Source organism: Spea bombifrons, chromosome 3, assembly GCF_027358695.1.
Source record: "Spea bombifrons isolate aSpeBom1 chromosome 3, aSpeBom1.2.pri, whole genome shotgun sequence".
Lineage (NCBI taxonomy): Eukaryota > Metazoa > Chordata > Amphibia > Anura > Pelobatidae > Spea > Spea bombifrons.
Window position 1 is genome coordinate 17,658,567 of NC_071089.1, and position 11,744 is coordinate 17,670,310.

The window sequence follows — 11,744 nt, forward strand, 5'->3', positions numbered from 1 at the left end:
GTGGATTTTAAAGACTATTTAGTGTTCTCTTGTGCCTTTTACAAGAATTATTAGCCCATTTATTTTATTTCCATTTATGACTTCCACAGATTAACTCCAGCCTCATTAAATACTTTCACGTCCACCTTAGCACTTTACCACTGACTCAAGCGGAAGCAAAATCAGTATATCAATGCCCTTGTGTGCATTATTTAATAGTTTTGAACTTTATTAATAGGTTAAATCTTTAATAATAACTTTGTGTGCTCGTTATTTGTTGTCGAGACCATCTACGAACAAGAACATAGAATACGTTAAATAGTGTTTGTTACATTCAAACTGTATTTTGTTAAATAAATAATCTGTTGCAGAGAAAATGCTCTTAAAAACAATATTAGAACTGCCCAATTCATACATTTTGGACCTCCAAGGTCCCGTTCTTTAGAATTGCTTCTAAAGGTGGCATAACGTTTTCGATTATTGAAATCAAGATGTCCGCTGTGTCCGTTCTCTGTGTTCTGTTGCTCACATCAACAAAGGTGGCACAACTTGAAATCATCTATTAAAAAGCCTACTCCAAGATTCTATTTTAATTTTTAATGCATGTTGAAGTCTATTTTGCCTGGACTCCAGTGCACGTTATTACATGCAAAGTAGAGCATGTGTTTAGTTATTGGAGTTAAGTGAGACTTCTGTTCCATTGAAGTTCTATATTTGCTGGGCCTAAAATTTGGTATTCTTTATGGGATTTTCTGTTCCTGACCGGAAAACTATGAAGATGAAGAAGTATGATATGAAGTGTCATTCTACTAAAATATCCCACATAAGTGTCTGATGCTCAAATCATTGGTTGCAAGCCCTTAATGATATTGTTGCGTGCTTCTGTTACTTTATTACCACCAGGGGAACACAGGTGTTCTAGTTCTTCTCCTTATGTTGGAGAAGAGCACTCCTGGGTATTTGGCTTGTTAAAAATCAGTATCTTCTTATAAATATTTAATATAGAATATCCAGAAAAATTACAAGCAAGTTGGCATAACCGATTTTTATGCATAACAAATCGGTTATGCCAACTTTCTTGTAAGTTTTCTGGATATTCCATATTAAATATTTATAAGAAGATACTGCACCATTTGTGGCCTTTTACTTATATTTCAGACCTTGAGAAAAATCAAAGATCTATTGATAAGCCTCTTTTGAAGTCACTTGTGTGAGTGCATTCAACACACCATATATTTACTTTTATTAGAACATATTACACTATTGTTTTTTATTATTATTTTTCCACATGTTCTTGCGCCCCACTTCTGGTACGTGGAAGACTATGGTCTTCAGGTCCTCAGAAGAGCAGGTACTTATGTTCTATATACATTGTGAAAGGCATAACTTGTAAATTTCTCTTGCAGTTAAAGCCAAACTTGCCCTCTTAATGTGTGATTCAGCAAAAATGTTTATAAATCCTACTGATTTAACATCATCTAGAACCAGCTAAGATCTTGCAATATAAGCTCACTGAGGTTGGCTCTTCATAGGATATAGCAGTTGGTCAGTTTGAACTGCACGTCTCCTGCAAACTGCCTTTCTAGTGAATTAATTGCTAGATAGATGTCTGATAGACGTTTCCATTTGTATACTTGATCAACATCTTAAAGGGCAGTATTGACTTTATTTTTATTTTATTTTATTTTCTTGAGAATCAATGATGGATCACTCTAGACCATTAGAACCCAGTCGTTTCTCTAACTTCTCATGAACTAAACCAACAAAATCGCATCACAATCCTGATGGTACCAGTAAATTATATCATTTTGTAGGAATCCTCCTACTATAGGCATACCCCTCTTTGGTCCAGTCGTACTCCACCACGTGCCCTTGGTCTTTCACCTTAAGACATGCATCATGGTAAATTCCAACATTGACAACTATATATAAAATATAGAATTGGTGCTATTTTACTTTATGCAAGAAAGCTTTAAGCTAAACTGAAAATACCAAGACACCAATTGGAATTCAGCTTTATCTTCAGACGTGTGAATTAGCTTTTTAAAGATTGCATATGAAAGTACAAATACTTTCAATACGCAGTCTTCTTTGGTGATGCTGTCATAAACATTACACTGTCCATGTACGTCTTGCTACACAGCTTTTCTGGGTAGGTACCGACTAGATTCAGTATTCCTGTACGTGCTTCGTGAATCCTAGTGAAAAGGCATTGCATCTATCCTGCTCTGATGTACCCGTGGTATCTGATTAGTCTCCTGGGAAGACAAGTTCCAAATTGTCTGAACCATGCTGATGTTTCTTACACTTTTCATGCTGTATTCCCTTCAGTATCGTTTTATTTTTTTTATAATCTTTGCAGGTGTCAAACAAATGTAACTGTGAATTGAAATACTCTACACGCATATCTACCGTTTGCCTAGCCAGTTCTGTGAGTAGTTCCTTGTAGCCATGGAGGTTTGCTCTACAGTATATTCTTATTTCAGTTCATGTAGCTCCACGCATTTGATTAATATCGGCAAGTTACACGCAAGGGAGCAGAAAGTTGTTGCAAGAGTACAGCAACACAAGACCTTCTGGGGAGAAAGCCAACATTAGCCACTATTCTTGGCATACGTCTCAGTGTGATCCTGATTTTCTGCTTAACCTCCTTCCCGCAAACAAAATCAACTTTGTGTTGCCTAGCAAGTAAGCGAAAGCAATCAGTATTGTGAAAATGTAATGCCGTTGGTATATAGATTCGAATAATTGTATATATTTAAATAAATACAGCCAGTCAGTGTCAGGAAGGCACTCACATTGCTATCAATAGGGGCGCTTACAGCACACGTGCATGGAAGTTTGAATAGACCCCTGCCTGCAGCATCCACCGAGCCAGCGCTGCAGCTGACTGGCAGTAGCTATATCATGCGCAGGGAGATGTGTTTGGCCGACAACATCTCATTTAATAACATTTTACAAAATAGCAATAAAAGTATATATATTCATTAACTTTGGAAACAACCCTATATGCCCAGGATCTTTGTTAATTCTGACTTACAGGCGGATATTACAAGCTGTGCATCACGTTTTTTCCAAATTCCAGGTTTTGGTTTTTATTCTTAGTAAGTTGAGACTCAAATGTAATAATGGTCACAGATATTAAAGCTACCCCTAAAAACCATATGTTAATGAAAAGGAGACATCACGGGGCATTTTACTAGGGCCATTTTACCACTTTTTTTTTTGTTTAATACATACCGTATTTGCTTGATTATAAGACGAGGTTTGTTTCAGAGCAAATGCTCTGAAAAATATCCCTCGTCTTGTAATCGGGGTCGTCTTCTAATCAGACCTCAAATAGAGGTCTCATTATGAGACTAAGATCCAGATCCCCCGCACCGCTGCAGGGGACCTGGATCCTCCTGTCCCCCCCCCATTTAACACCCCCCCACACACACACTTACCGGTGCTTCCTGCTGCATTGCCGGGGCAATCCGCGTAGACAACGTCCGCTGCAGCCGGAAGGAGACAACCCCCGCTGCCAACTCCACCTCCTTCCGGCTGCAGCGGAAGGAGACGTCAACCCGCTGCCCCGGCAATACAGCAGGAAATTGGAAGCACCGGTAAGTGTGTGTGTGTGTTAAATGGGGGCATAGGGCATTTCTGGAATGCCTTATACCCCTATATGCCACTCTGGCACTTAGGGGGTTAAAAGGCATACTATGGGGCAGAGTGGCATATAGGGAGGTATAAGGCATTTCAGGAGGCAGAGTGGCATTAAGGGGGAATTTAATAGAGCACTCTGCCTCCTGAAATGCCTTATACCTCCCTTTATGCCACTCTGCCCCATAATATGCCTTTTAACCCCCTAAATGCCAGAGTGGCATATAGGGGTATAAGGCATTTCTGGAGGCAGAGTGCTCTATACAATGCCTTTTAACTCCCTTAATGCCACTCTGCCTCCTGGAATGCCTTATACCTCCCTATATGCCACTCTGCCCCATAATATGCATTTTAACCCCCTAAATGCCGGAATGGGATATAGGGGTATAAGGCATTTCTGGAGGCAGAGTGGCACATAGGGGGTCAAAAGGCATACCATGGGGTACAGTGGCATATAAGGGTTAAAAGGCATATCATGGGCCACAGTGCCATATTGGTGTGGCAAGCCTGGGGGCAGATGTGCGTAACTGGGGGACAGGTTGGAAAATACAAGGAAATAAAAACAAAAAAAATATTTTTCTCAATCATAGCTTTTATTAAAAAAATAGTTTACATGAATAAACATTTACTGGTAAAACTTTTTTCCTTTAAGGTCGTCTTATATTGAGGCTTTTTCTTTTTTTCCTAAGTTAATATTCAGATTTTGGGGGGTCGTCTTATAATCGAGCAAATACGGTATTTTACCTTCCGATGAAGGTATCTACCGCCTAAATATAAACAACAAAAACTTGGCTTGGCCCCTCCGAGAGGGGGAAAAAATATGCGTCGTCATTCCAGGCACTCAAACGGTTAAGGCATTTTAAGATGGGTAAACTCTTTTGCTCTCAATGTTGGTAATATAGCATGTTGATGAGTAATCTTGCAACAACCTTAAACAGTACTAGTTCTCACTATGTGACTGCGAATTATATATTTTGTTTGTATATAAGTGAATTGACTTGTATATAAATAAATAAAATTCTGTAATGGAAGATAGTTAATCTAGGAAGCCTTTTTTCCTCCCCAGAGAATAATAAATGGAACCTCTGGGTTAGAATGCAGGGATAACACAAGATGCTAGCATTGCGACGCTTGACAAGTGTTCCAGGTGCATTTCCCATAACACCTTAACCTTGCTTTTGGCTTGGCAGATGGCAAATGTTAGCATAATTTAACATGCTTTACAAGCCTCTTTCCAAAACACATTAATAAATCTAGGCTTTACTAAAAATCTGTCTAACTTACATCATTGCTGCTTGAAACACAGTTGGTAGAAGACAATAAATCTGTAAATGGGGTAAGGAAGGGGTTAAGTAAGTTTACGTTGATGCAGGATTTTTATTTTACTATTTATTCTTATTAATAGTTTATTACTGATTAGGCATCAGGCTCATGTCCTAAAATGTGGTCCTAATGGATTCTCTTTGGGAGCAAACTTCCTGGTTTGGTTAACAAAGTGTGCGCGCGCGTGTGTGCGTACGTGCGCGCATGCGTGCGTGTGCGTGCGCGTGCGCAGTACATATGGATATGCATATAATAAGGATGTGTTAAAGGTAAGATGCTTTAAATAGTTCTCTGTCCTGTTTTCTCTTTGAGAAGTTCACACGTTTTCTGTCTCTGTATAAAAGCGCGTCTCTGCTATAGCCATTGCCCTAATTAGCACAGCTTAGTAAATTTGTGCTCCTGTCAGAGACTGTTATGTTGTTTGGAAAGAGAACGGATTAACGCCAAAGCGGTGACCTCATCTTTTAACTGTGGTTAGTAATCCGTAGCAAAAGCTTTGTCTTCTGTTTGAATTCAAGGAATGATTTCTTTCAAATCACTTTCACGAATGCAGATTTAAGTGACGCGGTAAGGTGCAGTGATTTATCTCCAATCATTCGTTTTAGATCACTTTCCTGATCCATAAGCAAAACGAAAATAGGATGTGTGCTGTACAGTTTAACCTCTTGAGTGCTAGGTTGTTTTGTTCTGCGGTGCGCTTCCTCTGTGTGTTTATTGCATGCTTTACATGTGATTTTTCGGCTATGTGCTGTATGTATATGCAGTTTCTCGTTTCCCCTTTAACAAAAAAAAGGGCTATGTATATTACAAACACTTGCTGTGATGCTTGGTCCAATCATTATCTGTGGCTTCAGCTATTGGCTTGAAGCTATTGACTGCCTGACACCATCTGCAAGGCTGCAATTTCTACTCTTCAAATCCATTCAGCACACGGCGTGAGTCGGCGAACAGACTATCTGTGCTTTAAGCAGAATCCGATCTTGTTAACCTAATTCACAATAAGTAATGCAGATCGCTGCCTCTTATTCAGCGCAGCACAATAGATAATTCAGCTGCATTGAATCTTAACGGAAATTTGAAGGCAAACAAAACAGGAGACATGTTTGGAATATACTTATCACATCAAGTGCTGGATCAAACTTGAAGCCTTTTATATTTTTATTTTTTTTGTGCAACTTCAGAAAGGTCACCTTTTGCAGTCTGTAGCAGCTTCTTTATCGCTAAACTAGGATTACAGGTTATTTCAGAGTATTCTGATCAGCCCAAGAGCTTCAGCTGCACAGGCTAAAACACTGATGGTCGATGCCATAGGGAAGAACATGAAATGTCTCACTTTTTTTTTAATGCTTCCAGAAACTGTAAAGAATCGGTCAAAAAAAGGTCCCAAAAAGGTAAATCCGGCCACCAGCAGCAAGTTACCGCCAGTTTGCTATGAGATAATCACCTTAAAATCCAAAAAGAAGAAGAAGATGGCTGCTGAGATATTTCCCAGTAAGAAGCCGGCTAACAGCAACTCAAACTCTATGCAGCAATATCACCAGCAAAATCTTAACAACAACAACACTATCCCATCCCCGAACTGGCAAGGACTTTATGGCACCATCAGAGAAAGGTACGGCCAACTATTTTACTTTCGTTGCTTGGACCCTGTTTTTAATGACTGGCTATTATAAAATTGGGGAAAGTAAATTAAGTTTTAGATTCCCTGTTGATGTAGAAAATCCTCGCACCATGCTGTGACTTGGCTGCTTGTGTCTCGATCCTTCAAACGTTTGCTTCTGATTTTAGAAATGCAGTGATGTTCAACAATGACCTGATGGCAGATGTACATTTTGTGGTGGGGCCACCAGGTGGGACCCAGCGGCTACCTGGACACAAAGTAAGCAATGTTTTTTTTATTGCCATGTTTAAAACCTTTATGCTAATTGTGAAACTGGTTTTAAATGCTATGTCTATTAATCTGTGTTCTCCTTTTTATATCAAAAGGTATATGTTCACATTATTGTGTAATATTAATGCATTTTTAACTTCATAATCTGCATGTCTTTAGTATGTTTTAGCCGTTGGAAGCTCTGTGTTCCATGCAATGTTTTACGGTGAACTCGCGGAAGATAAAGATGAAATTCGGATACCAGATGTTGAACCTGCTGCCTTTCTGGCTATGCTGAAGTAAGCATTAATCTTGGGTTACACTATTTTACCCATATGATTCAATGTACTTTTATTGCCAGGACTGAAGAAATCTGTTGTATGATATCTTTCACCAAACACAAATCTCATAGAGAACATGCTTTCTGAGTATTCCTCCGCTTTTTGGTGATATTGCTGTCCATCTAATTTACTTTGATTTAGTGAGTGGCACGTTAATACCCTCTAAGAGTTAACAGCTTAGCACAGGATTTCTTTTATAGTCCCTCTTGGATACACTGCCTTCCACCCACCATCAAATTTGTGTTTGCTTCTTTTTGGTTGCAATTTTTGCATTTAAGGGGAGCATGCTCATTTGGATGTTTTTGATCAATTGCATATTCATTGTCCTTTCATAACACAACACAACACAAAAAAAGCTCCTGCTGAATACTCGGTTCTTTTGATGATATCCTATGTGTTTAAGAACCACATGTTAATTTTAATATGATAATAATAATGTTAATATGATGTATCCCTGCTATGTAACTGAAACACTCTTTAGTGACATATTGTATCGGTTCAAGTAGTGCCATCAACAATCCGGGCTGCATAATAAAACCGTTTTAATGCTGCACTATACATATAGATTGCACCATAACTGTCTGAGAGAACCCATTGCATACCATAGAAACAGAATCTGACAGCAGATGAGAACTATTTTGCCCATCTAGTCTGTCCGTTTTTCCTGATGTAGAGACTCCGACCTTAACCAGTCCTTGATCTCATCTTAGATTCAGGATAGTCATATACCTACCTACATGCATGTTTAAATGTTGTCACTATTTTAGGCTTTTCCACTTCTGCTGGGAGGCTGTTCCACTTATCGACCAGCCTCCTAGTGAATTAAATCTTAAATTATATCCACGCCTCTAGTTTTTAGTTTGTTCTAACATTTCTCCTCTGAAATAAACTTTACTCCTGTACCTATTTAAATGTTTCTAACACATCTTTCTATCTTTTTCCTCCAAGCTATACATATAAAAAAATGCAGGCTCTAGTGATAACATAAATCAGTGTTTTATTTAAACATGTTAACTCTTTTCTCAGGCTTTTAATAGTTAAAAATCATGAAACGGCTATTTATTAACAAGTAGGATCCTTTTCTATTTGTGTGCTGATGCCCTTATACTTTATTATGTAAATATATATTTTTATTCTCGGTGGAATGGGTTCCACACTGTTTCTGCAATATATATTCAGCTTTTTTCCCCCCAATTTCTTTCTGTCTCACCTAGGTATTTATATTGTGACGAAATAGACTTGGCCGCTGACACAGTTTTGGCAACTCTTTATGCTGCTAAAAAGTATATTGTCCCCCATCTTGCCAGAGCGTGCGTTAACTTCCTAGAGACCAGTCTAAGCGCAAAGAATGCATGCGTTCTACTCTCTCAAAGTTGCTTGTTTGAAGAGCCTGATCTGACCCAAAGGTGCTGGGAAGTGATTGATGCACAGGCGGAACTTGCATTGAAAAGCGAAGGCTTTTGTGACATTGACTTTCAGACACTTGAAAGTATCCTCAAAAGAGAGACTTTAAATGCCAAAGAAATAGTGGTCTTTGAGGCTGCTCTTTGTTGGGCCGAAGTAGAATGTCAGCGTCAAGAATTAACTCCTACTATAGAGAATAAGCGAAAGGTTTTGGGCAAAGCGCTCTACTTAATCCGTATCCCTACAATGGCACTGGACGACTTTGCAAATGGAGCTGCCCAGTCAGGAGTTTTGACACTCAATGAAACAAACGATATATTCCTGTGGTACACCGCAGCTAAGAAGCCAGAGTTAGAGTTTGTAAGCAAACCCAGAAAAGGCCTGGTTCCTCAGAGGTGCCACCGGTTTCAGTCATGTGCTTATCGTAGCAACCAATGGCGCTACAGAGGTCGTTGTGACAGCATTCAGTTTGCAGTGGATAAAAGGGTTTTCATTGCAGGCTTTGGCCTCTATGGTTCCAGTTGTGGGTCAGCAGAGTACAGTGCCAAAATTGAGCTTAAACGTCAGGGTGTGATACTGGGACAAAATCTAAGTAAATACTTTTCTGATGGCTCCAGCAATACATTCCCTGTTTGGTTTGAGTATCCAGTTCAAATTGAACCAGACACTTTCTATACAGCCAGCGTGATTCTTGATGGCAATGAACTGAGTTACTTTGGACAAGAAGGAATGACAGAAGTGCAGTGTGGAAAAGTAACGGTTCAATTTCAGTGCTCTTCAGACAGCACAAATGGGACAGGAGTGCAAGGAGGACAGATTCCAGAACTAATTTTCTATGCCTGACAACGTTTTTTTTATTTATAAGGTTTGGTGCACTTATCATGTGTCTTTATAGTCCAAGAATGTATAAAATGTCTATTCGTAATTTAACATACAAGTGAGAAACACTATTTTAACTTAAGCATCTACAGTTGCAATAAACTTAACATTTGTAATTCATTCTACCATTTTTGAAATATTTGTATATAAATTTTATAAATGTAAAGGTTTCATTCACTTAAGGCTTGCTTGATGAATTTTTTTTTATCTATCCATCCCACCTCTTGAACATAGACAATGGGGTTTACTACTATACTGTGCACATACATGTTAGATTCTTTACATTTGTATATGGACTTTTATTGTCAGATATAAGACCTGGTAAGGAGACTTATTTTCTTCTAACGAGTGTATCACAGTAGAAAGACGTATTAGATGCTGAACACTCGTTTGATTTGGCACTGCTAAGTTATACTCGGTGTAAATTCCCCTGACCAAGCAAAAATTACAGATACGTTTCAAATCTCTTGTGCGCTCAGTGAAACATTGTCGGAGGGGAAGATAAAATGTCCTTACCTTTGAAGAGACACTTTCATTAGGCAAAAAGGAAGGAGCTGGCACTACATACAAGAAAGTAAAACACAATTTACAGTTTACTTTCTACCTATTAATATTTTTTTTCTTTGCATGTATTCTAACTATATGTTTTGGTCTAGTTTTATAAGCTCCTCTCCAGTCTGAAACAGACCTCGGAGCTGCTTCATAATAAATACTGTGCTTAAAATGCCAGCTAAGGAACCAGCAGCTTTCTTATTTCTTTAGTTTCTTAATCGATTGGCTTTTTTGTTTTTTTTAAATAACATTATCTTTCTAAAAAAAAAAAAAGATAAAAAGCACAACTGATTCTGTTAGTCATGCAACATTGGGACTTTTTATCCTCCATCAGTTTGTACTACTGTTAAGATCTTAAATGCTTTTAAAGCAATCTTTGTGGTTTACAGATTAAGGCTGCATTTTACCATCACAAAGCAGCAACTGATCGAGAGATTCCTGCGTGCCGTACCGCTGTACCTGCATCTACTCTTATCTCTGCGTCTTTTAATTTGATGCAATGGGCATGGTAAAGAGTTGACAGGCATAGTCTATCCACAACCGTTATTGGAGCCGTCTCTGCTAGTTTAGCGTATAGCTGCATAACATTTCTTAACACTTTACCTGCTGCCTTCAGCAACACATTGTGCATCTTGTAAATAGCTGCATAGAATCCATATTCTAACTGACATAGGTAAAATATGCCTTTTTGCACTTTAAACAATATTAAGTAAACAACATCAGAGCCTCAATGTAAAATGCTATGACTCTCAGTTGCTACCAAGGTTGACGTTTTCTGTTCTTGCAAATACAGATTGATCATTCTGTATCTGATAGTCTGCCATGCTAAGGAATGCGCCGCCTCTTAATGCGGGCAAATACCAAAAGTTTGCACTTATGGAGATGACCCGAGACCTAAGTTGGAAGCCAGTGACAAAGGAGACATAAAGTTACCTGTCATTATTTATCGTAAAACTGAAACTGCATCTATTAACAAATAACAGACGTTATGTTTGCCTTTTTCGCATACCATGCACATTTTCAAATTCAAACTAAAATTTTAAAATTATTTTTGTTGAAATATATTACTGATGTGAAATTGTTGCTTGCTGATGTATTCTTCTATTGTAGTAATATGTTATAAAATGTCATTAAAAACTGTAATTTATTAGTACTACTTAGTACTTTGCTTGTTGTTTTTTGCCACTCATAAAAATACCAGGCTACATTAAAAACAACTTAACGTATAGAAATATGTTTATTTCAACACAGATATCAGATTCTATAACTTGCCTTTAGCGTTTAGTAATTTATTTTCCTATATTCAAATCCCGTATTACCTAAGTTAAAAAAAAAAAAAAAAAAAAAGCCAAAAATCTTCCTGGTTAACATTATCTTTAAAAGGGGTTATCGGTTTAAGCAACCCCGTGAACACATTGACATTGGATAAATGGACCGTATGGCATTGTGACATTTGCATTACTTTTTAAAGTATATAGAAACTGCACGTCTGTGTGCGCTTGCTAATTCTGTGTTCTAATTTTCAAACTATTTTAACTAATTTAATTGATTGTGTAAACTAGAATATGACGTATCAAGGAAGAAAAATTCCTAGATAAAAAAAAAAAAAAAAAAAAAACATCTTGGATGTTGTCTTTGCTTTCGCAGTATGATGCAGAAGCTTAGGGTCCTAAGTTGAAAATCAAATTTTAGATTGTACTTTATACGGCTTCAATATTACTTTAGCAAAAAAGTGCCAGATGTAATGCTTA

At 37.9% G+C, this 11,744-nt stretch overlaps 1 protein-coding gene across 3 annotated transcripts; it reads left to right on the top strand.

Annotated features, from left to right (window-relative positions):
• Positions 1-5,137: 5,137 nt before the first annotated feature.
• Positions 5,138-10,026, top strand: BTBD3 (BTB domain containing 3). Of its 3 annotated transcripts, none has more exons than XM_053459310.1 (5): positions 5,138-5,216; positions 6,301-6,559; positions 6,736-6,826; positions 6,998-7,116; positions 8,373-10,026. In XM_053459310.1, the coding sequence occupies exons 2-5, from the start codon at positions 6,417-6,419 to the stop codon at positions 9,403-9,405; spliced, it is 1,386 nt and encodes a 461-aa protein (XP_053315285.1). In that variant the 5' UTR covers positions 5,138-5,216; positions 6,301-6,416; the 3' UTR covers positions 9,406-10,026. The 3 variants fall into 3 exon arrangements, with proteins under 3 accessions (XP_053315285.1, XP_053315286.1, XP_053315284.1); XM_053459311.1 differs by lacking the exon at positions 5,138-5,216 and adding an exon at positions 5,274-5,519; XM_053459309.1 differs by lacking the exon at positions 5,138-5,216 and having other exon boundaries at positions 5,796-6,559.
• The last annotated feature ends 1,718 nt before the right edge of the window (positions 10,027-11,744 follow it).

Excerpts from the sequence above, each read along its gene's own strand:
- BTBD3 (XM_053459309.1), top strand. The coding sequence starts at position 6,243 with ATGGTCGATGCCATAGGGAAGAACATGAAATGTCTCACTTTTTTTTTA. Across the intron at positions 6,560-6,735 it reads TATGGCACCATCAGAGAAAG|AAATGCAGTGATGTTCAACA; the intron begins GTACGGCCAACT and ends TTCTGATTTTAG. Across the intron at positions 6,827-6,997 it reads AGCGGCTACCTGGACACAAA|TATGTTTTAGCCGTTGGAAG; the intron begins GTAAGCAATGTT and ends GCATGTCTTTAG.